This window comes from Pleurodeles waltl, chromosome 4_2, assembly GCF_031143425.1.
Source record: "Pleurodeles waltl isolate 20211129_DDA chromosome 4_2, aPleWal1.hap1.20221129, whole genome shotgun sequence".
NCBI lineage: Eukaryota > Metazoa > Chordata > Amphibia > Caudata > Salamandridae > Pleurodeles > Pleurodeles waltl.
Window position 1 is genome coordinate 828605772 of NC_090443.1, and position 25558 is coordinate 828631329.

Below are 25558 nucleotides of genomic sequence, written 5' to 3' on the forward strand. Positions count from 1 at the left end.
TTCTATTATTTTTTAAAGTGGGTGCCCCTCAACAGCAGCATTGCTTAGGGTCACAAGCATCCCGCTCAGCAGTCACTTACCATCTCTCTTGCAGCCTGACTCTTGAGCCAGGTACATCCCACTACCCATTCTAGTCCCAGGGTGGGATGATCAATTTGCTAATGAGAAGAAGTGCTTTACAGTGGCAGCTGTTTCCTCATTACCAATTAGGCCTAGAGGTCATCCTGAGCAATTGTGGAGAAACAATTACCTGCATTCTGAAGTCTCATCCATCTTTGTTGTTACATCAAGCTTCAAGGGACAGAAGACTGGTTGGACACCTTGGACAAAGATGGCGAAGTCAAGAAACTTTGCCTGTCTTCACAAAGGGCCCAACCTATTTTTTCTTCATTAATGATATATTTTATTTTGTATTACTGGTGCTTCATATTCTACTGCATTCCAAGACATTCGAGTGCATGGTTCACGTTTCCGAGATAAAATAAAGAATAGTATTGCTTGACTGCTTCAAGGTAAGTGTTAGTTGTTTGTGAGACATATGTCAAATTAAAAAATTGATGGCAGATTGTCCACCTGACTTTGCTTTGAAATTTCCTCCTCTACCAGAGTGGAGAATAATCTGCCAAATTTAGAGTTCTTTGCCAAGGTAGTGGCAGTTTTTGTCATCAAAGTGGGTGCATTTACACTGGAGGAGCGCATTTGATGAGGGGGTTTCTGGGGTATTTCCACTGATTACAACTGTGGTCTCAGGAACATGCTTGATTGTGTTTCCGGAAGGATAAGGAAACCATACACACCTTCAGTTGAATTTAACCCTATTTGCGGTATATTTCCAATGATTACTACTGCTGTTTCAGGAACATTGTTGGTAGTGTTTCCAGAATTTTAAGGACACTTTCCTTACCTTAGGTTGAAATGTACCCCCTATGCGTTCTATTTTCAATGATTACTAGTGAAGTCCCAGGAACTTGCTTGGTAGACATTTCCAGAATGTTAATGATGCTTTACTCACCTTCACTTGAAATGTACCCAAGAAGGGGTATATTCGTATTGACCATACAGGCAGTCTCACGAACATGCTTGGTAGTGTTTCCAGAATTTTGAGGACACCTTACTTACGTCAATTTGAAAAGCACCCGGTATGGAGAATATTTTCAATCTTCACAACTGCCATCTCTTGAACTTGCCTGGATGTTAAAGACATTTTGCTTACCCTGACTTGAATTGTAACCTATGAGGGGTATTAACGGTGCATAATTTGTTGCGTTGGTTGCCAGCAATCGGCACAGGCACTTATTCATAAACGGTGGTAAGAATTTATGAGAATGCACCACAAGGTGATGCTGTGTGAGTATTTTTTGTGCAGAGTTCATTAACGCAGCATTCATCTATTTAATTTATCTTTGAACCATGATCTAGATAGGACATAAACCTGCATTTTGATGTGACATCTGGGTGGTACCTCCATTCCTCCCAGCTCGCCCTTGCAGCCGTCCCCAAGAGCTGGAAAAGCACAGCAGGGGAAGATCCTTCTCCTACCCAGCAGCCCGGACATCGAAGGCACTACCCCTCAAGCTCAATAATACCACATCACTGATGCAGTTCAGGAAGTACCTGGCTCTTCGACTGAGCAGCATGCCCACAATCACCGCCTTGAGACCCTATGGGTAATTAGCCGCGCTTTACAAATCCATGATTGATTGATTGGTAGTGCCAGTTGCATTGGACCTGTGTGAAAAACCTTGGTCCCTGGTTGTAAAGAAATGGCTCCCTGTTGCAGTTACCCCCCACTTTTTGCCTGATACTGATGCTGACTTGACTGAGAAGTGTGCTGGGACCCTGCTAACCAGGCCCCAGCACCAGTGTTCTTTCACCTAAAATGTACCGTTGTCTCCACAATTGGCACAACCCTGGCACCCAGGTAAGTCCCTTGTAACTGGTACCCCTGGTACCAAGGGCCCTGATGCCAGGGAAGGTCTCTAAGGGCTGCAGCATGTCTTATGCCACCCTAGGGACCCCTCACTCAGCACAGACACTGCCAGCTTGTGTGTGCTGGTGGGGAGAAAATGACTATGTCGACATTGCACTCCCCTCAGGGTGCCATGCCAACCTCACACTGCCTGTGGCATAGGTAAGTCACCCCTCTAGCAGGCCTTACAGCCCTAAGGCAGGGTGCACTATACCACAGGTGAGGGCATAGGTGCATGAGCACTATGCCCCTACAGTGTCTAAGCAAAACCTTAGACATTGTAAGTGCAGGGTAGCCATAAGAGTATATGGTCTTGGAGTCTGTCAAAAATGAACTCCACAGCTCCATAATGGCTACACTGAATACTGGGAAGTTTGGTATCAAACTTCTCAGAATAATAAACCCACACTGATGCCAGTGTTGGATTTATTAAAAAAATGCACACAGAGGGCATCTTAGAGATGTCCCCTGTATTTTACCCAATTGTTCAGTGCAGGACTGACTGGTCTGTGCCAGCCTGCTGCTGAGAGACGAGTTTCTGACCCCATGTGGTGAGGGCCTTTGTGCTCTCTGAGGACAGAAACAAAAGCCTGCTCTGGGTGGAGGTGCTTCACACCTCCCCCCTGCAGGAACTGTAACACCTAGCAGTGAGCCTCAAAGGCTCAGGCTTTGTGTTACAATGCCCCAGGGCACTCCAGCTAGTGGAGATGCCCGCCCCCTGGACACAGCCCCCACTTTTGGCGGCAAGTCCAGGAGAGATAATAAGAAAAACAAGGAGGAGTCACTGGCCAGTCAGGACAGCCCCTAAGGTGCCCTGAGCTGAAGTGACTCTGACTTTTAGAAATCCTCCATCTTGCAGATGGAGGATTCCCCCAATAGGATAAGGGATGTGCCCCCCTCCCCTCAGGGAGGAGGCACAAAGAGGGTGTAGCCACCCTCAAGGACAGTAGCCATTGGCTACTGCACTCCCAGACCTAAACACACCCCTAAATTCAGTATTTAGGGGCTCCCCAGAACCTAGGAAACGAGATTCCTGCAACCTAAGACGAAGAAGGACTGCTGAGCTGAAAACCTGCAGAGAAGACGGAGACACCAACTGCTTTGGCCCCAGCTCTACCGGCCTGTCTCCCCACTTCTAAAGACACTGCTCCAGCGACGCGTTCCACAGGGTCCAGCGACCTCTGAAGCCTCAGAGGACTACCCTGCATCTAGAAGGACCAAGAACTCCCGAGGACAGCGGCTCTGTTCACCAAAGACTGCAACTTTGCAACAAAGAAGCAACTTTGAAACACACACGTTTCCCGCCGGAATCGTGAGACTTTGCACTCTGCACCCGACGCCCCCGACTCGACTTGTGGAGAACAAACACAACAGGGAGGACTCCCCGGCGACTACGAGACCGTGAGTAGCCAGAGTTGACCCCCCCTGAGCCCTCACAGCGACGCCTGCAGAGGGAATCCTAAGGCTCCCCCTGACCGCGACTGCCTGCTTCAAAGACCCGACGCCTGGTAAAGACTCTGCACCCGCAGCCCCCAGGACCTGAAGGATCCGACCTCCAGTGCAGGAGCGACCCCCAGGTGGCCCTCTCCCTTGCCCAGGTGATGGCTACCCCGAGGAGCCCCCCCCTTGCCTTCCTGCATCGCTGAAGAGACCCCTTGGTCTCCCAGTGAAATCTATTGAAAACCCAACGCTTGTTTGCACACTGCATCCGGCCGCCCCCGTGCCGCTGAGGGTATACTTTCTGTGTGGACTTGTGTCCCACCCGGTGCCCTACAAAACCCCCCTGGTCTGCCCTCCGAAGACGCGGGTACTTACCTGCTGGCAGACTGGAACCGGGGCACCCCCTTCTCCATTGAAGCCTATGCGTTTTGGGCACCACTTTGACCTCTGCACCTGACCGGCCGTGAGCTGCTGGTGTGGTAACTTTGGGGTTGCTCTGAACCCCCAACGGTGGGCTACCTTGGACCCAAACTTGAACCCCGTAGGTGGTTTACTTACCTGCAAAAACTAACAAACTCTTACTCCCCCTAGGAACTGTTGAAAATTGCACAGTGTCTAGTTTTAAAATAGCTATATGTGATTTATGTGAAAAGTATATATGCTATTTTGCTAATTCAAAGTTCCTAAAGTACCTACCTGCAATACCTTTCATTTGAAGTATTACATGTAAATCTTGAACCTGTGGTTCTTAAAATAAACTAAGAAAATATATTTTTCTATACAAAAACCTATTGGCCTGGAATTGTCTCTGAGTGTGTGTTCCTCATTTATTGCCTGTGTGTGTACAACAAATGCTTAACACTACTCCTTTGATAAGCCTACTGCTCGACCACACTACCACAAAATAGAGCATTAGAATTATCTCTTTTTGCCACTATCTTACCTCTAAGGGGAACCCTTGGACTCTGTGCATACTATTCCTTACTTTGAAATAGTACATACAGAGCCAACTTCCTACACTGGTACTATTTTTTTTTTTTTTTTTTACAAATTAAGTACTAACGGTATATATCCGCTGGTCACAACTGTAGTCTCACAGACATGCTTTATAATGTTTCTGACATAGTAAGGACATATTGCTACCATTTCTTGAAAGTTTGTTACCCGTTTTACCTATATTTCATGGTGGTAAGTGATGGTGGTCAAGCTTGGTGGCGCGGATCAGCCTCTCTCGATCATGCAGTGGTACAGCCTGGAGCTGGTGTAGTGAGCTTCATCTGTGCAGCACACAAAAGTGTGCAAGCATCATCGACAACAGGGTTGGCAGGCAGTAGCATAGCAGGGATACCATGGAGCCTGGTGCAAGCAAGAAAAATGTCCCCGTGACTGCTGCTGTGGTAGTAATATACAGCAAATGCCGGGGTTCAACTGTCACCTCCGGGCTTTGGTCCCCGGTGCTACTGTGCCTGCTGCGCCAATGATAGCTACACCCATGCTGCCAGATCTGCTGTTTTTAGCACATTTCTTTAAGTGAGGCCCTCATCCATATTAATGCCTGCAACGTTCATCCGCTGAATGGTATCACCAGAAAAATGCTATTAGATGAAAGAAGAGTAAGGAATAATTGAGCAGAATAGTGTTATTGCAAAACACGCCACTTCTTAATAAAAAGTTCATGTAACCATCAATCAAAGTCGCCACCCAGCACTTGAAGCGGGCACGCGAGCCTTGCGAGGACACATTTGTATTCCAGCCTGCAGGCTGCCTGCACATTGACACATACAAAGTGTGCCTGTGGTGAGCCGCTGGCGGCAGGGAGCCTGCCTCTGGCAAGCAGGCGTGCACACTGGAGTCACTGGTTAGTGAGTGCACTGCCCGCACCTTCACACAGGGCCGGCTTTAGCGCTGGTGGCGCCCTGTGCGACAGTCTTTTTTTGGCACCCCTCCACCCCATGACCACCTGCTCAGATTCCCTCACTTCCATCCTGCAAAGTACCCCTCATCTCTCTATAGCCCCCCTTTCACATACATTCATTTGTTTTAAAGCGCTTGTAAAGGATGGCTTTATTAATACACTCAGCTATCCACATAAAATATCTTCTGTCCTTTGCAGCAGGCATATTACCCTCTATGCTACTTGGTGGCCAATCAAAGCTGCTGCAAGACAAACCTCACATCTCTCTCTCTAGCAAGAACATTAATCACAAGAGATGTCTTGTCATTTTAATTGCTTTCTGGAGGCTGGACGCGCAAGAAACATTTCAGCAGGCGCTTTTAAATCGCAAGTTTCATAATTTGTTGCTAAACACAATGCCCCCCTGAGGTCAGCACCCGGTGCGGCCGCACCGCCCGCACCGCCCTAAAGCCGGCCCTGCCTTGACACACACGTAGTGTGATGTGTGAGCTGCTGGCACTGCATCTGGCAGGCAGGCGTGCACACTGGAGTCACTGGTTAGTGATGGCACTGCCTGCACCGTGACACACACGTAGTGTGATGTGTGAGCTGTGGGGGGCACTGCCTCTTGCAAGTAGACGTGCACACTGGAGTCATTGGTTAGTGAGTGCATTGCCTGCACCTAGACACACACAGTGTGATGTGTGAGGCACTGGAGGGAAGGATCACTGACTGTCAGGCAGACGTGCACACTGGAGTCACTGGTTAGTGAGTGCATTGTCTGCACCTAGACACACACACACAGTGTGATGTGTGAGCCACTGGCGGGAGGAGGAGCACTCACTGTCAGGCAGACGTGCACACTGGAGTCACTGGTTAGTGCAGGGCCACCCTACCGCACACCAAGACAGAGCCACACCGTCGGCATTCTTCGCAGATGGGTTTAGACCAACCCTGCTATTTGGGGCGAGGAAGGGGACCTCATCCTGTATTCAGATGACTGCTAGGCGCATCTGAACACGTGTCTCTGTGCCGTGCCACACGCAAGCAGCCCCTAAAAGTAACTTTTAACTGCACAATTGCAGCGCCCTTTTTTTAGGGGCGCGTGCTAAACGAAGTGCATCGGTTTTGCAGAAAACGATTTCCTAAACGTTCCCATTTGCCTACTTTTCTGTAAGAAAAACTCTTCTATTTGCTGTTCTGCCAAGGTCACCGATCACCTGACCAAACCCATTAACAGCTGGAAAACACACACTGCTGCCGGCTGCCAGCCCGCTTGTGTTGACTCTCCGCGAGCGAAGGAAGCAGAGCTCCCGGGATGGACTGCACAGCTCCTCGGCGGCTTCCTCGTCCTGCAGGTAGGGGAGCGGGGCTCTGACACGGGGGGCGGCGTTCTCCCTCTGGCTCCGTTCTTTCCGTTTTTTGTAACGAGGTGTTAATCCCAATTGCTGCAATGCAGAAGAAAAAGACACGCCGGGCGCATAACTGTGTTGTGCTGGAGTTAATGAGGTTTTGCAGAAGTCCAGTCACCCAGCGAGAGATTGCGTTATGCTGTACTTGCACGGCACTGATGTCTAGAACTGTATTTAATAGATGATTTTTGAGCGCAAAATTCAAAATTCTGTGGTGAGGTGTTGCTTAGGACGTTTCCAGTTGTTACCTATCATTTCCCCAGGAGCTATTCCTGAGAACGCCATAAACCTGTGCATTGATAATATGCGACCATGGGATGGAAGACAGCGTTTTATTGGGGTGCGGAGTTGTAAAAGGCGCGTAAGGTAAAAGGGCTGAGACAATTTCTATGCAACGCGCTCCCTGAACGCTGCTAAATCTTCAGTCTGGGGCTGCGGTAATGGGCATTTCAGCTATTTTTTCTTCAGGCGTATGCTGCTCACATTTGGGGAGCGCGTGTCTGCTATTCAGAATGAGAGATGGAGTATGTGCCCAGGGTGTAAAGGGGGGGGGCGTCGTGAACTGGGACTGCCTCGGATTAAACATGGAGGGAACAGAACGCTTTTCCGCGCAGACAAATTGCTGGGTAGATGTAGAGTTCAAAGGCTTGACCCAGGGTTCATTTTAGAAGGGGGGGGGGGGCGATCTCTCCAGGTGGAAGAGCCCTGTTAATCCGTGAGAAACCCCTGTGCAGCGGGGAGGGGGCGTGGGGTGTTTGGTAGTGAGGTAGGGGGTCACTTATCAAACTGACGTTTAGAGAAGCGTATATTTTTGAATTAAATCAACGAGGTAGGGAAATGGTGTTACAACAATATTCAATTTAATAGATTTATCACCACCCGGTTACTTAAATTATGCTGTTCTTCGGGGCACGGATGTTCATGACACCTATAGATGGCTCAGGCATAAGAACTAAACATATTTTCTAGAAATACAGCAGAAGAAGCCGCGAGTTTAACTCCCGCTGACCGGAGTAAGTGGCTGATTGCGAGTAAACTCTCAGGGTCATTGACCTTTCACCCCCTTGTGCCCTCTTTATCACCGGGCAGCCATAGCTGGTTAGGAGCCAGCCCTGCGTTGCTTCATTATTTCCATCTACTGTAACATCTTCCTTCCAGCCCTGAACGATTGTCAAGTCCCTCCTTCGCCTCATCAGCTCAAACGTTTCCACTTCAAACAGACTGAGCTGACCTTTCCATCAACTCCTCAGCCACGGGACGGGATCTGTGTTCCTTCTCCCGGACGCCACGCCTCTTTCTACTACCATGAAAAACCTTTATTGCTTCCAACCGAATGCCTTCCTAATTGCATATCTTCGCAGCACCAGTATCACAGAATAAACATTCCTCTGAGTTAATGTACAGCGCCCCAGAGCCATGCTTGGGGTCGTTAGTGCTTAATAACGAAACTAGAAGAAAATCAATACAAATCTGCAGCCAGATTTTGGGCAATTACTCGACTTTTTCTCTCTGCTCTTCTTTTCCACTTTAGTTCCTTTCTTTGAAACTATTCTTCACGTAAAGGGGTCAGCCGGTGAAAAAAACACAATTCTCAGCAACCTGTCATCTGTACCAGTCTCTAACAGTACGCATGCTAGAATGATGCTTTGTGTGATGATGTCAGCAAGGGTTTTGAAACAAGTGTGACGTCATGGTTTTGAAACAAGTATGACATCATTCAGCGGGTGGCCACTTAAAGATCGGCCCATGGAATGTTTCTTAATGCAGACCTCAGTGTTACTTCATGTTATATTGGTAAACATTTCAAAAGTACTCGTCCATCTATCAGGTTCCTTGGGGCTAGTGTGAAAATTGCCTACAGGAAACTTAGAATGTTCCTGTATGGAGTAAGATTTTTAAGTTCTTTCTCTAGGAGCTTACAGGAAATTGAGCACGATTTTCGCAGCAGTTGATGCCAAACAGTGGATGCCTACGATGACAAACTGCATCCTATTAAACCACCAATAACCAACATATGGGCATTTGTCGTTTTAAGGGTTTTGGGTCCCCTAGCAGGAAATATTTTGGAGGCCCTAGTAAGGAACACAGGCCCAAATGTACAAAGCATTCGCAGAATCAGGCCGTTTGCAACTGGAAAAATGCTTTTTCTAATCTACAAAATGCGATTCAGTAACTTGTTACCAAATGGCATTTTGCATTTGCGATTGCGTATTTGTGACGGGGTGTGTTTAGGGCGTCTCTTTCAAATACGTGGTATGTATTACTGTTTTCCGACCAAATTCCGGTCCTCAAAACAGTAATACTTTACCACCAGTTTAAGACTTGTGGTAACCCATTTGCAAGGGGGAAGAGGTTCCTAGAGGGGCCCCTTCCCCTTTGAGAATGTAAATAATATTATTTTTTGAATATTATTTTTTTAAGAGCAGGCAGTGGTCTCACGTGCCCCTGCCTATTCTTAAAAAATGATATTGCAAAGCTTCATTTTTTCTTTTTAAACGCATCCTGTTTTTGATTAAGGAAAACGGGCTGCATTTAAAAGAAAAAAAGATTGCTTCATAAAAAATCAGTAACAGACATGGTGTTCTGCTGACCTCAGCAGGCCACTATCCCTGTGATGGCTGTGATTCCTAATGGGTTGCAAATTGTGACCTACCTCATTAATATGCATAAGGTAGGTCTATTTGTGACCCACTAGGAATCGCTAATGAAACTCAAAGGCGTTTCATACATTAGGAAATCGGTATTCCTAATGTTAGTACATCTGTCCCACAATTTGAAAATGTATTACACATTTACTGCTAACTCAGGCCTGTTTGATGCCATACAATACTATATTATATGTTTAACTTTAACAGGGTCACTCAAAAACAGTGAAACATCTTACTCGGGACCCCAAAAATCCTTAAGATGATACAGGGTAGAGAGTCAAAGGCAGAGCTAGACAGAGAGAGAGAGAGAAATATTTAGAAAGAGAAATAGAATACACAGAGGTCTAACAGAGAAAGTTAACTTTCCCAGGGGGCCTCTCTGAAGGTGGGTGCCCTCGGCGATTGCCCACTTTGCACATGCCTAAAAACGCCTCTTATTCCAGCAAAAGAAGATACAAGTAGTCCGTTGTGGAAATAAGTAAGAATGTGCTTATGTGTGAACGCTGGAGAATGTTGCCCACCAGTTGGAGATGTAACTCCGCGGGGCTTGTATTCCTTGAAAGAAGCAGTGACTGGCCAAATCTGCTTGCATAAACCTACTAATTAGACATCCGATTCTGTATTACAGGACAGTGATAACAAGAATAGCCTCAGATATTAAGTTCACAAGCATCCCAAGATAAAAGTAATAGCCATTGGAGGCTGTATCCTCTGAAATGACAGGGATTTTTGTGTCTCAAAAACGTACTTGAAATCAGAAGGTGTTGGTTATGGATTTGAAGATGAGTATTTTACTGGGACATATCTGTGTCTTACATTTATTCATGGACGAGTCTACTCAATAGGGTGTTTTCTAGAAAGGAGCTGTGTCTTTGAAAGCTCTGTTTTTTATTGTGTAAGTTTTTATTGTCATGAAGAAGGCTTGTGACAGAAATATTGACAACATAGCCAAAACTTATCAACTCCTTTGTTAGTTATGGCTCACATAGATAGATAAAGTAATGGAAACATAATAGGGAAGTCGATAGTGAAACTGATCTACGAGATCGACAGATGTTTGCTCTTCTTTGGAAACAGTTGCCTCAAGTGTTTTGTTTACTTATTCATGTGCAACTATATTTAATTATGGCATTAACAAGGCTGGGGGAAACTAATAGGGAAATTTCCAAATAGGCGAAATTCACTTTTTTTTACTGTGTAGCAGTGTTAGAGTTTTTCTGCAAGTGAAACAATACTAATCCCAACGCAGTTGCTTTTAGGTGCCCTTTGAGGGGCCTTGCAAAGGAATTACCTGAAAGTGCTCTTTAAAGCAATCTTCGCCTGCAGGGAAGCGGCGAGCAGCACCGACTGTTCCTCATGGCACTCTAGCAGCCAAGTGCTCTAAACTGACACATGGGATGGGGAATATTTGTGCTGCAAGTCATTCCACCTATAGTACAACTTTTTTTTCAGTCCGGGGTATGCAGATGCGAAACCAGTGAAAACAGGTGGAATTACCACCTGTTCGCATCTGACTTTAGCGGATTACAAAATACTATTTCCTACCGCTAGTCATTACTATAGAGGGGCAAATTTAAGAAAACTAGCATGGCACACAGTGTTCCGCCACTTTTCTTGCACCCCCTAGTGCCACCCTAATGCCACCATTTGTGTGCCGTATTTAACATACGGCGCACCACGCGGTAGTTAGGGGACTAACATCTGACTTTTTTTATGCTAGACCAGTGCTTTGCAGGATTAGTGTAAAAAATTCTGATGCTAATCCTTCAAAGCACCCAGGGGCATATTTAAGAGCCCCTAGCGCCATTCCAATGCCACATTATCATATTTTGTTTTACACTAATGTGGCATTAGAAGGCCAAAAGTGCTGCACCATATTTAATTGGGCGCTTACCGCTGGACTCTGGTTAGAGGTGAGAGCGGACTAGCGTGCGCTTGGATAGTTTGTTTAAAAATGGCCGACATGCGGCCGCCCGCGTTGCTTTGACGCAAGCGAAGGCAGCAGGTTGACATTGATACAGTCCGTGCTGGAGGGTGCGGAAAGGAGAGTGTTTTCCTCTTGGTACAGGCATTTGAGTGAGTGGAGACACTACCGCCGAGTAAAAGCAGAAGATTACTCAAATAAAGAAGAACAGCGCCTGGGGACAATACCAATTTGCAAATAGGCAAAGTGTCTCGTTGGTTGATAATTTGTTTCTCCGGTTCGTAGAAAAAGAGGTGCCAGTGCCCTTCGACTGTCCTGAGGAGGCCACGAGTTATGGGGCCGAAACGCGTCGACACGAGTCTAGCAGGACTTAGGGGTGTTAATTGTTAAATTGAGAGATTGAATAATGAGAAGCACTACATAATACCTTAAAAAATTGTTAGGTGTTTATAGCTGGGTGCTATTCCCTTGGTCATTTGCTTTAGGCAGGATCACAATGTAAATTAGTTATTGTGACCTTTTTGAGTTTTTCCGTTGGGCATTTCCCATTTTTATGTATTGTATTGTTTAGTTTTGAGATTTTGTGTTTTGTAATTAGTTAGTAATTTGATGTGTTTTCATTTATTTCTGTATATGTTATCATGCTGAGGTACATACTGTTTTCTGAAAATTAATTAAATAAATATGGGAAAGTAATTTACCCGATCAACCAAAAGTGAGGACTTTGGGTAGTATAATTATTGATTCAATTTGTTCCTGCCTGCTATTTTTTGTGATTATGTCCATATTTAAAAAGTGGCAGAATGCATGCATTGCGTCACTTTGTAACGGTTTACGCTACATTTGACCTGCGCCAGGCATAATGAATGCAATGAGGGACGTTCCACGTTAGAGGGGGCCAAAAAAATGTCACAAGGAAATCTTTTAGATTTCCTTGCAACATTTTTTTTGGCACTTTTAACACCTGCTCAGAGCAGGCATTAAAAGGAGGCTTCCATTAGTTACAACGGGCCTTTGGGTGCTTTGCAGGATTAGAATTTTTGACGCTATTCCTGCAAAGCGTCAGACTAGCGTAGAAAATTCAGGCACTAGTCCCCTAACTACCATCATGGTGCGCCGTATTTTAAATACGATGCGCACATGGTGGCATTAGGGGGGGGCGCTAAGGGGTGCAAGAAAAGCAGCACTGCACTGTGTGCAGCACCACTTTTCTTAAATATGCCCCCCAGAGGCCCATTGTAACCAATGATTGCCTCCTTTTAACACCAGCTCTGAGCAGGGGTTAAAAGTGCAGAACAAAATGGCACAATGAAATCTCTTAGATTTCCTTGCACCATTTTGTTAGCCTGCTAATGGGGGAAAGCCCCCTTTGCATACATTATGCCTGGCACAGGCATAATGTAGTGCAAAGGGTTATAAAGTGGTGCAATGCATGTATTGCGCCACTTTGTAAATATGGTGTGGTGTTTTTAGCCTTCTAACACCACATTAGAGTAAAAATAAATGATGCTAATGTGGCTTTGGATCGGCACTAGGGGCTCTTAAATATGCCCCAAAGTATATTCATCAAATATATTCTGCTTAACAGTAGTTTGAAGAGATTTAGATGAGATGTGCTTGTAAACTTTATGAAAAAACCGTTGTCATAGTTTTGAGGTTATTTCACTAGGTGGAGTTAGTGATGTGAATAAGTACTTATGCAATATATATACTTGTTCCGGACGTTTCTACATTAGGACATGGGATTCTAACTTGCAAACAGAAACTAATGATTCATTTTTTTTATTACATTATGCTCCCGAAAACGTTTTTGCAGTTTCATAAAGATGTCAGTAATAAGTGGCCAATAGCCAGTTTAGCGATACTTAATTTATCGGTCCTGGAAGCATAAAAGATTGACTTGATACTCTCCGAGATTTGAGCCTGTGCCTTGCACGTTACTCACAGCTCAGCATTGAACATCAAACCCACTGAGCTATATATGTATTGGTTATTTACGTTGCCTTTGCTATCTTTGGTTGCTTTTCTCGAACCGAGTGCTCCTTTTTGACTGATAGGTTTCAGCCCTATAATTTTGGGCATTGGCTGTGTCGTGGACCCTGCAATTTAAGTAATAATTTCAGCATTTAAAAAAAGTTTTTTATTAATTTTCACAGGAATCAACATAGTACAGGAACAAGGTATTCTCCAGGTATTGCACTCACAGACACACACATAGAAGGACTTAATGGATGTACTTTTTAGGACATCACATTCCTCCAGGTCCAGCTTGGGCCTAAAAAGCCCAGGTGGCACCCATACCCCCTTCCATATTTTGACATACTTCTGTGGGCAGCTGCGGGCTCAGTAGACCATCTCCTCGGCCCACATGCACCAGTCCATATTACGGGCCCGGCAGGACACCCTTGGGCAATCTCCACTGCCCACATCTCAATAGGGTCAACCTTTGTCACCATTAAGCCGAGGTTGGTGGTAAATAGTAGGGTATGTTTAGATAGAGTTTGGTCGCTCCACATCCCCAGGGTAAGCAGCCGCAGAATACGTTTTGCTTAATCCCCCCAGGGCCTTTTGGAAATCAGGTGCTGGTCCCCACCGCCCAGTACCTCTGTATCTTTGGGCTGCTCACAAGGTGTGTTTCAGGGACCCTGGTAAGTGGTACCTTCCTAGGTAGTTGGGAGTGGCTACTATTCCTATTTTGTATATGTGTGTTCTAGTAAAGTAGGCTGCATGGTGTATGTTAACCTGTATTATACGACTATCAGTTCAGCATTGGAGGAATTTGCAATGGTAGAATATATTCAATAAAAAGTTTGTTAATTAAAACGCAGCTGTCAAGTAAAAAACAAAAAAATCCTACCTTCGGCCGAATACATTGAAAGTTTCTAGTAAGGACATCCACCCTCATCACAGCGCTACCATGGTAACCAACTTAACCTGTGACAAAGTGTCACAGATCAATAAGTAATAAAACGGCGACTTAAAAATTCAAAATTAATGTGGAGTAATGAGGCTACCGCCTCGGTGTCCAAAACACGATGGTCAGAAGGAATCTGACAACCAGAGAAGACAACAACAGGACAGCCGCCCTGTGCTTTTTGGCCTTGTGAAGGGGACCTTCTCCCAACCTCCATGGCATCAGCACAGCTGTTTTACACCTGCTGGAGATGCCAGGGGCACAGAGAGGAGGGACGCGCTGGGTACGATGCTCCTCCACTAGGGCCCCTCCCTCTCAGTGACCTCACCCAGTGGCGTCACCTGGTCAGGGTGATGCCAGGCAGGAGTATTTCCACAGCATCTCCAGCTTGGCTTATTTGGGCGGTCATGTTCATGAGGGGCTTTAAAACTGTGCAACTCTACAGGTGTGTGAGTGGCTAAGAACGAGCTAGTAAGATGTTTTTAGGCCTGGCCTAGAGACACCTAGAGCTGCCTCACCAGCCTCATGTAATTAAAGATACCCTAAATACAAAATAGATGTATATATATACATTACTCAGGGAATTTATGGTTCTTCCTCCGTTGGTTTACTGAACTGCCTTTATTTTGCTTCCACCAACCAACATGTCAGCCCACGTTAGTTACGGGCTCTCGTACTCCGCCAGTGAAGGCTTTTTGCTTAACCACAAGTGCACGTTCGTCCAAAAAAGTGTAATTCAGTGCCAGGGCTAGAAGGGTTAGTATTTTACCTTTACAACGTTTTTTCATTCAATTCTTTATACTTTGTTTTTTAGTCCTTCTTGCGTGTTCAAACTACGTCTTCAGGTTGTGGCAATTGAAGCCAAATACTTCCTCTTCTTTGTGCCAATAGGAAACGTATTTTCCCTTAAAATCTAAATGAGGTGTCTCTACCTGCTGTAGGTACATCTGCCTGCTAGGAAGCACCTTTACTGATCTATCATTAAACTTATATGTGATGGTGCATTTTGTGAAAAATGTTTCTTTATTGCAAGCTTTTAACCATCACTTTTAGGCGATGTTGTGTTTTCTTTTTTCTTTCGTTCTCTTTTTCACTATTTGTGGCATGTGCTTGCAATACAAAACAAAAAGGAACCTCTGTGCCAGCTTGCCAAGGCCAGACACATTGCTTTTGCCAAAGCTTGTTTGAGCTTGAAATCAAGGCAGACAGGTACTCCCTTTGCATTTTGCACCGTGCATAATACAAAGATGCATGATTCATTTGCCGTGGCAGGATCATTAAAGAGAATATTTATGAACAGCTCTACTTGAGAAAAATGTTTTCCCTGGTTTCCCGTCTGCTTCATTAAGAGGTGAGAGAGAACCTTTCATTGCTTTTTATTCATGTATTTTCTTATCGCTACGTTTGTGAGAAAGCAGCTGCTCTTGATTTCAAGGTTTGCTTTCACGTGTAACTCAGAAATAATCTTTTCATTCAACACTAATTAAACAGGTCTGCACCCTGCCACGCAATGTGCATTGATGGACTGGCTATTCCCTTCTTATCTCCAACATTGTTGGCCTTTTGCTAGTTATCTTAGCTGTTCCTACATGCTAAAAAGAGTGTGGTTTCGAAAGGAAGAAATGGAAGCTGCGTCCAAGCGTCACCACGTTTTGATTTACAAGGGGTCCCAGCATCCCACACTCTTGGCTAATCCCTCCACACTCCTTACATCTGGTATCATACAGGTTTGACTGGCCACATCAAGCCTTCATGACTTGTTCATCAAACGTATGGATAACAAAAATGAGGCACACTACCCTGACATAGTAGGGATAGTGTGGTAATTACGCCAAGTAAATTTGTGTTTCTTTCTTGAAGAATCGTTGTTTTATTGAAGAAAATCTGCATAAATAATCCTCAGAGAGCTCCGTCCAAGCCGACCGTGCTCTACTATACAACATCAACCTCCAACTGCTGCACAACATCCCCTAACAACCATTCAAACATTCGTGTGTTACTCGACATATTTTGTTTTACAAATTTCAACCACCCCTACATAAACAAAAACAAAAAAAGCCAAAATTTTCCTAAATAAACATCAAAACTGCATATTAACTACAAACAGTCTCATACCCCTATTATTGTCATGTTCAACTTTGTTTTTACATTTCTTTTAAATCAAACCCTAAATTTCCAAGGCTTTTTGCGTACTCTCTTACTTCTGCGTGGTGGTGACATTTGTGATTCTGGCTCAACATGTTGCAAAACAACCTCTGTATCTGTATCTTGAGTCCTCGTTTCTCCACTGTTACGACACACTCCCGGCACCTTTTGTAACTTCGCTGCTTTTGACTTGTTCCACCATTTGTTACCTTCAACCTTTATTGCATTGCCCAGTACCAAATCTACCCTTACCGGATCAGATCATTTTGGACTACCTTTCTTGACAAACGTTGGTAATTTTATGGATACCCAGTCACCAGCTAATATGAAAGGCTCTTTAACACTTTTCCTTTTGTCAAAGTACATTTTCAGTATATTTTTCTCTTCCTTTACATTTTGTTTAATCATGTTCGAACATTCCTCCAAATGCATATTCTTGAAAAATCTGGACATCCATACTGGACTCACCTGCATACTTGGTTTTCTCCCTCTAAGAGCTTGGAATGGAGACACCCCTGTGGTGGAATGTGGTGTGGTTTATAAAACCACAACATAGCCGGTACTGATGCACTCACATCGCACCTATTCTTCAACGACCACCTAATGCACTCCCCCAACACGCGATTGAAACGCTCAACCAAACCATTGGTTTGTGGTTGGTACAGAGAACATTTTAACTGTTTATAGAACCTTCTTTCATGAGCACTTTGAAATCCTCAGACATAAATTGTACACCATTATCTGTAACTATTTCTTCAGGAAACCCCTCACTCATGAAAACCTGCCTTAAAAACATTACCAATGATTTTATATTACGTTCTTGGACAAATTTCACATTAGGCCATTTTGAATAATAATCAATCAACACATACGCATATATGATATTAAAGCTCAGAGAATGCAAAGGTCCCACTAAATCCACATCCAACTTCTTCCATGGGCTGGATGGGCACTCTATGGGGACCATTGGAGGAGTGGCAGTTTTAAATGTTTTATCACTATTGGAACATATAGTGCAATTTTTTAACCAAATTATCAATTTCTCTTTCTATAAGTGGCCACCAAAAACATTCTCGTACCCTTTTTTTGCTCAATGTTCCTCCGAAATTACCTTCATGAGCTCTTTTCATGATCTTGAACCTCAATTCTTCCGGTGGGATCAATTTATCATCTCTCAAGAGTAAACTGTCTTCAATGGTCAATTCATCAGCAACCTTCCAAAACGGTTGGATATCAAACGCCATCTCTTTCGCATGAGGCCACCCTCCTTTGATACACCTTATAACTTTCTTTTCTATTCTTATCTGCATATAATTTTTCCTTCCATTCACCCTCCGAACAGACACACACCTGTTCCACTTCAACAGCAGCAATCAAGGAACTTCCATCCTCTACACCCTCATCACAAGTGCTATTAATTTGAGCTGGAAAACGTGATAAATAGTCTGCTCTGATATTCTTGCCCCCCCTGAATATGCATAACTTCAAAATCATATTGCATTAATCTGGCTGTAAATCTTGCAATTCTGCGTGTACCAGTCTTGTTATTCGTGCCATTGAGAATCGGAACCAGTGGTTTATGGTCAGTTTTCAACACTAAATGTCTGCCCCAAATATAATTTCTAAATTTCTCAACTGCCCACGCACAAGCTAACAATTCTTTTTCAATTACAGAAAAGTAAGTTTCAGGCTTCCTTAACGCCCTGGATGCAAAACCAATAGTATTCTCAACGCCATTCTTTGTTTGCATTAGCACTGCCCCCACACCTACATTACTTGCATCGACTGTCAAATAACACTGCAAATCCTGATCATAAGGCTTTAACACCTCTGCACTAACTAGCTGTTTTTTTATGCCCTCAAACGCTTCATCACATTCAGCGTCCCATTTAAAACTCACGCTATGCTTTAAGAGATTAGATATTGGTCTGACACTGCTCACAAAATTTGGAACAAAACGAGAATAGAATTCACACATTCCCAAAAACAACTTGACACCAACTTTGTCCTTAGGTGGTGGAGCAGCTTTGATAGCATCAATCAGACCTGGTTTTGGGAAAATACCATCTGCTGAAATTACATGGCCTAGATATTCTACAGATGATTTCATGGACAAACACTTCTCTGTCTTGAGAACGATTCCACAAGACGAAAACGTTTCCAACACTTGTCTTAAAATTAAGTTATGTTCAAGTTGATCACCTGCATATATCAGAACATCATCTTGAAACACTAGCACATTAGACACATCTTTTAATAGGGAACCCATTATCCTTTGAAAAACTGAAGCTGCAGATGCCAGACCAAACGGTATGCGGCAATACTGAAAGGTCCCTATTGGTGACACAAATGCTGTTAAATACCTTGATTCTGGATCCAACTCAATCTGATGGTATTCACTGGCTAAATCAAGTTTAGTAAAAACGTTCACATCTTTTATAGTAGACAACAATTCACTTATTTTCGGCAAAGGATGTGAGTCTACCCAAATCTCTTTGTTCAGTGCTCTCAGATCCACACATACTCTCAACTCTCCATTCTTTTTCTTCGTGATGACCAAAGGAGAAATCCATAGTGAGGTTTCAATGGGCTCAATAATCCCTTAATCACGTAAACCTACTAATTCTTTCTCCAATTCTTCTTTGATGCTAAATGGTACACTCCTCAGTTTATGTTTTACAGGTATAGCATTTCCTTTAACTTTGATCATATTATAAAACCTTTTATCTTTCCCAAATCCCCTGAGAAGACTTTGCGAAATTCATTCAACAGATCTTCAATCACATCAGAATCTCTAATCACTGTTACCTGATCTCCTTTACCTGGTCGTAACACCATACCAAAAAGACCTTGATGAAACCAACCTAAATGTTTGGAACTTTTGCTTTAACATACATTTTACTATGAATCTTCCTCCCCTTAAACTCCATAATTTCTTCAAAACAGCCTTGAAGCTTGATTCTTCTTCCCTCATAAGAAACAGGAGCTCTATCAGGTGGTAACAGTACGCGGTCTTTCCAATTCTGATAAAACATATTTTGCGTAATCATTGTGATTCTAGCACCTGAATCCACTAACAAACGTAAATGTTTATCTCCCACTCTTCTGAGTACATATGGATCAACACAACTTTCAGGATCACCGCACTTTTCCACACCACCATCAACCACCAACACCATTTCTTGGACTTCCCCAATCAAATCTTCGACCAACACCACATTATCATCCACCACTGAGGTTACCATATTGCCTTTATGACACTCACTCTGACACACATTCTGAAAGTGACCAGTTTTCTGCATTGAAAGTTTAAAGCTGGACAGGCCTTCACTTCTTTTCTATGTAGAGCATATCCACATCTAAAACATACATTTCTTTGTTTAAAAAAAAAACTTTAATTATTATTTCTACTGTTCTTAGATCCTTGGGGGACTCCTTGAAAATTCAACTTGTCTGATCTTCCTCTGTCATCTTTGGTTCTGACCACACAAACTTTTTCTCGACTGTCCATTGATTTTTCTATCTCCTTTGTTGACTTAATCGATAATTCAATACTTTTCACAATTTTAATAGTCTCTGATAGCGTTGGATTATCCAGAGATAGTAACTTTTGCTTAATAGATCCATCCAACCCTTGACATATAAACTGATCTCTGGTCAGTTGATAGCTCAATTCTCCAAATTGGCAATCGGCAGCCAACAACCTCAAAGCAGAAATGTAAGTGTCTACATCCTCGCCATTCTGCTGATCTCTTTTAAAAAACTTATGTCTACATACTACTAGACTTGGAGGAGCATCAAACCTGTTACGCATTTTCTTCACAGCAGCCTCGTAGTCACCCAGTTCTTAGTCGTCATTAGGTACCTCTGGTAAATGTTTAAAAATAGCCCTACTCCAAATGCAATGGAGTGGAACAAAAGACATTTCTTGTGTTCAGGCCTAAATCGTGCCGCTCCAATGGCTCCTAGGTATGTCTTGAATGCATCAAACCAATGTTTCCAAGCAATATGTGGTTCAGCAGGGCTTTCTAAAAATGATGAGCAGGTCAATTTACAGCCTGCATGATGCAATACAAAAGATTTTTTTTTTCAAACACATGTATACATATAAATATGTAATTTGTATGTATGCTTTTAAATTTCCAAACCACCATAAACAGTGAGCCACATTAAATAGATAAAGAAATCACTCTAATATGTCCACCATCTTTTAAAACGTGAATAAGTCCTTTTCCACAATATATTGAAACAAACACGAACTGCAGACTGTCTATCCTTTGTAATTTATACACCCAAGATAGCCACCGTTTATTTTTATTTTCTACGGTGAGTGGGCACACTTTCCATAAAGCAGAGAGGAGAAAAATACGCCTCCAAAATGTCTGCCATATTCTTTTGTGTTTACGGCAGATAGAGCGTGTCTTAACAACCCCACAAACGCCTCCTCTGCACAAGGAACTGCGTAACTGCAAACAAGCACAGGCGTGCTCCCACCACTTTGCCCCTTAAGACGATCACTGCCTTGAGACGATCACTGTCCTGTTCCAATCACCAATTTCTCCTTCCTCAGTGAGTACGCCGCCTCGCTCGCGTGGGTTCGCTGCACTCAAAGGTTTCCAACTCGTTGCCAACAACGATGTGGTAATTACACCAAGTAAATTTGTGTTTCTTGAAGAATCATTGTTTTATTGAAGAAAAACAGCATAAATAAACCTCATAGAGCTCTGTCCAAGCCGACTGTGCTCTACCATTCAACACCAACCTCCAACCGCCGCACAACATCCCCTAGCAACCAGTCAAATATTCTAGTGGGTTGCTTGTGCTACGAGTGACACTCGTGTTAAAAATATTACAGATTGTTGTCATGTTCCAGTGTTAAACTGAGGATACTACATCAGGCAGTTTTGTTTATAAAACTCACATATGTGATGCACTACATTGGAAATGGAAGCCAGTAAACGTAGTCAATTGAGCCAAAATTGCCATGTCTCCGTTCCCAGGATGTTAATTTCTCCTAATTGTTTCACCCAAAACAACAATCTACTAAATGTGACTCGGCTCTAGAAACTGGTCCATCCTACGACTCTTCTGGGCTTGAAAGAGAGAGAGACAAATAAGGAAGAACAGGTGTTTTGGGGGTTTCTTTCCAAAAGGCGAGGCGGTTGACCTCGGCACAGAGGTTTAGATGAGATGTGGTGAGGTTCTATCCGGTTTGGAAATACAGAACGTCCCAGACATACGAAGTACTCTTTGGTCAGATGAGCACCGATAGAACACTGGCATTGGGTGCCTTTTATAGGACATCAGTTTGAGGTGGGGGTCTCCTCCTCTAACGTGAGTAAGTGAGGAAAATAAGGAAGCCTGATTTTGCATCCAACCAGGTAGCTAGACAACTTGGTGATGATACAGCTTTGCCTACTGTTACACCCATATGGGCATCCTAGCTACTCACTGGTAATACAGGCAGCTCTGTAAGATAATACATCATAAGTATCCAGTGGTGGTGCAACCAGTTTAGCCTGTTGGTGCATTCATCCAGACATCCTAGTTATCCACTGGTAATATTGTCTGTATTATACTTACACAGAAACTCTACCCACTCAATGGTGCTGTGGATTATGTTATGCTTACACAGTCATTTAACAAATCCACTGTAAATCAGATGCCCCTATAAAGCATGTGATAGTCTGACTGTATATAATACAGCTTGGCCAATGTTCTCATACAGCATATACGTTCTGACTATGGAATAATCCAGTATGTCAGGCAGTGGCGGCCCGTCCTTTAGGGCGGAGGGGCCACGCCCCCCCACCTTTTGCCCCTCATGAAGAGTGTATGTCAGGCTGAACAAAGGTCAGCCTGGCAGACTCACTTCATGTTCAGGTCAGGCATCCAGGAGCAGACAGGCGCGATTTGCGCAGACTCCTAGCTGCCTGAGCTGAACTTTGCTGGGCTGAGGAGATCATAGCTCCTATGGGCGTGACCTCCTCGGCCCAGCAAAGGTGCCTTGAGGCCCTCCCCTGGGTGACGAGGAAAGTGTCACCAATTGACACTCTCCCTGGGCACTTCAGTTTAAGCCCTGAAGTGCCCAGGGCGAGTGTCAATCAGTGACACTTCCTCACAGAGTGGGGTGGGGTGAGCAGTCTCACTGACCCCATCCCACTCTGTGACGAGGCTGGGACTGCTGCCTTCCCTCATTGGCTGAGGGAAGGCAGCAGTCCCAAACCTCCTGGGACCTGGAGGCCGAAGGTAAGTGTGTGTGTGTGTGTGTGTATGTGTGTGATGTTTCAAATTGAATGTTTGGTGCATGCGTGCATGTTTGAGTGGTATGAATGTTGTTACTGGATGTGCGTGCGTGCATGTGTGAAAGAATGAGTGTGTGTGATGTTTTAAAATGAATGTTTGGTGCGTGCGTGCATGTTTGAATGGTATGAGTGTTGTTAATGGATATGCGTGCGTGCCTATGTGTGAAAGAATGAGTGTGTGTGTGTGTGTGAGCGTGTGTGTTCCCCGCCCGCCCCCCTCCCTCCTAAAGCTGCTGGCCGCCACTGATGTCAGGTGCTCGTAAGCTGGCCTTTACATGTTCTGAATGTCCTACGAACAAGTATGTTGGATATTCTAATACAAATATTATATGTTCAGGCAGTCCTACGATGGAGAATGTCAGATATCCTTTTACTGCTTGTTGGATGTTCTGACAGTCTGGCAATCCTATATGTTAGACAATGTTATAGAGCATGCTACGCATTCTGATTTTCCTATAAAAGAGTATGTCGGCCTTATGCAAAATTTTTGAGTTTCTGTCCTATTACCCAATATGTTAGATGCTTTTATGCACTGTGTTTCATGCTCTGACCTTCCCTGATCACGATCGTCATGATAGCAATTGACAATATTACTGGGAGGAATTGTGATTAACTCTTGTATTACTTCTGGGGTTCTATTGTATTTCAGAAGTAAGCCTGGAGTACTACAAGATTAAGGGCCTGATTTAGTGTTTGGTGGACTGATTTCACCACAAACGTGAAGCGTATTCCATCCACCTTATTATAAATGCCATAGGATGCAATCTTTTTGAATCAAGCTCAACGCGTGGCTGGATTGATAGTGATGCAGTCAAGGGCTTAGAAGAGTTAGGTGGAATCTGGTTTCATATTCATGTGCACTGAAACAATTAGCTAAGGACCTCAAGATGGACAAAAACGCACATCTGTTAGGACTTTGCTGTAAGTAATTTGTTTACTTAAGTGAAATCAGGTTTTTCCCTACATCTTAATTCATTTTGTTTGTTAGTTACTTGGATTATATCAATGGGCGTACAGAATTCCATCCTGCAGTCGTTTTCAGTCACCTAAAATGTTCGAAAATGCTGAAGCACCGAGAATTGAACTAATGCTCACAGAGGACAGACACTAATTCTATTCTAGGCGATTTATAGAGCACGTGGCTATCCAGCGTACTCCCAGCGCTATAAACAACCTGCAGTTTGTTTGGTGAAACCGTCTTTCCAGCTAACTCCAGGTTATCTATAAACAGCCATGCTTTTAGCAGCTTCCTGAAACTCACTTTTTATTGAAACTTATGAATACTATTTGGTAAAGGGTTCCAGTAACTTTGGAGTCAGATAAGAGAAAGGCCTGCCACCGTGCTAGCTTTGCAAATTCTTGGGATTTAAAATTGCATTGCATCAGCAGACTTTAGGGTCCTGATAGGGGTAGAAGGCTGTAATAAGGACCGAAGCTGTTGAGGGCTTTTTTTATAGTAGACGCTACGAGCAATGCAGAGGGCTTTAAACTGCATTCTCTGTTCAATTGGTAGCCAGTGTAGCATGACCAATGAGCTCAAGACTGATTGGTGCCTAGGTACTTTTAATATTAAACGGGTGGTTGCATTTTGCACTACCTTCAGTGTTTTTGTTGCATATTATAGGGACTCTAGGTACAGGGAGTTTCCATAGTCAAGTTTAAAAAAATGCACTTGTACAATAAGCCTCCTGAAGTGAGGAGGTAAAAAATCGAATATTTTTCTCAGCATCCTAAGCATACCATAATAGTTTGCTGCAACTTCCTGGCTTGGATGTCGAAGGTGAGTGAGTTATCCAGCCAAATGCCTAGGTTTTTTTATGGAGGACATAGGAGAAGGAGGGCCTCCTCAGGACTCTGGCCACCTCACTAGAGACAATGTTGCAATCTGTTTGCCTGATTGTTAGGGGTAAGGGGCGGCACTAATTGTGTGTCACCAGCATAACTGACATTTGAGAGGCCAAAAGTTTGGACTGTGTCCATCAGAGGGCATAAGTAAAGGTTGAATAGTGTGGGTCTTAAAGAAGAGCCCTGAAGGACTCAACATTTCAGAGGAAATGCCTCTGAATATTAAGGGTTGTCAAACACTTGAACACTTCTTCACTGTCACATCAGTATGCTTGGCAAAATTGTTTGGTCTTCAGGCATTTCCAAAGTTTTGAACCAAAATGAGAGGCAAAGGGGAGAATCTATGCAGATATGAACCTTGAGGCTGCAGGAAAGTCTCAACTCACAGTTTGAATCTTGAAAGGAGCAGTGAAAAACTGTTGTTAGAAACCAAACCTAGGCCCCTTGCGTTTTGTCTCAGTAGAAGGCAGTTAAATAGGTACATGGGTGCACCACTAGGGCTTTATGAGCAAGAAAGAGTTATAGTCAACCCTATGCTTAGCCAGACATCGATGGATGAGGTGCATAGTGTAACTGTGCACTCTCTGGAGTTTGTTTAATATTTAGAACAAGGAGGGTGCTGATCAGTTGTTACAATATTGTCTTGGTAAATTATTCTTGGCTGTTCTAAGTTAGGGGTTTTTGATGGACTCTGATTGATTTGTGCACCTCAATTTTCTAGTCAATTGTTAAATATTACCCGGAAACCGATATGTGCAGCTGTGGCTGTTTCCCCAGTCAAGTCTAGTAAATCATTATTTAAGGTAGACACATTCTTAGTTAGAGTAATACACATACACGGCTCTCTGTGGTAGCTCATTCTGTGTTAAGGTCTTCTATTTGGTGTTCTCCAAATGTAACCCCTCTCAAAACAATAGATATCTACACAAGCATTAAAATATAATGTGCAACTCATGATCATAGCATTTGTTTATGCACGATAATGCTTTTTCAGTCCGAAATCGGCCCTCTACATAACTCTGGAGATAGTGCACCTCTTCCTCAATATCCTATAAGGTAGTT

The 25558-nt window shown here is 43.7% G+C and overlaps 1 protein-coding gene across 4 annotated transcripts in view; it reads left to right on the top strand.

The window, feature by feature from the left end:
- The window catches only part of KANK4 (KN motif and ankyrin repeat domains 4), a 594294-nt gene that overhangs the window by 397688 nt on the left and 171048 nt on the right, over positions 1-25558 (top strand). For 2 of the 4 annotated variants that reach the window (XM_069232542.1, XM_069232541.1), the window contains exon 1: positions 6246-6661. The exons of the other annotated variants lie outside the window; for them this stretch is intronic. Coding sequence is in view for 1 of the 2 variants with exons in the window: in XM_069232541.1 (XP_069088642.1) it covers positions 6622-6661 (40 nt within the window). In the remaining variant the exon portion in view is untranslated. Of the gene's footprint in view, positions 1-6245; positions 6662-25558 lie in introns of those variants that run through there. 4 annotated transcript variants of the gene reach the window in all.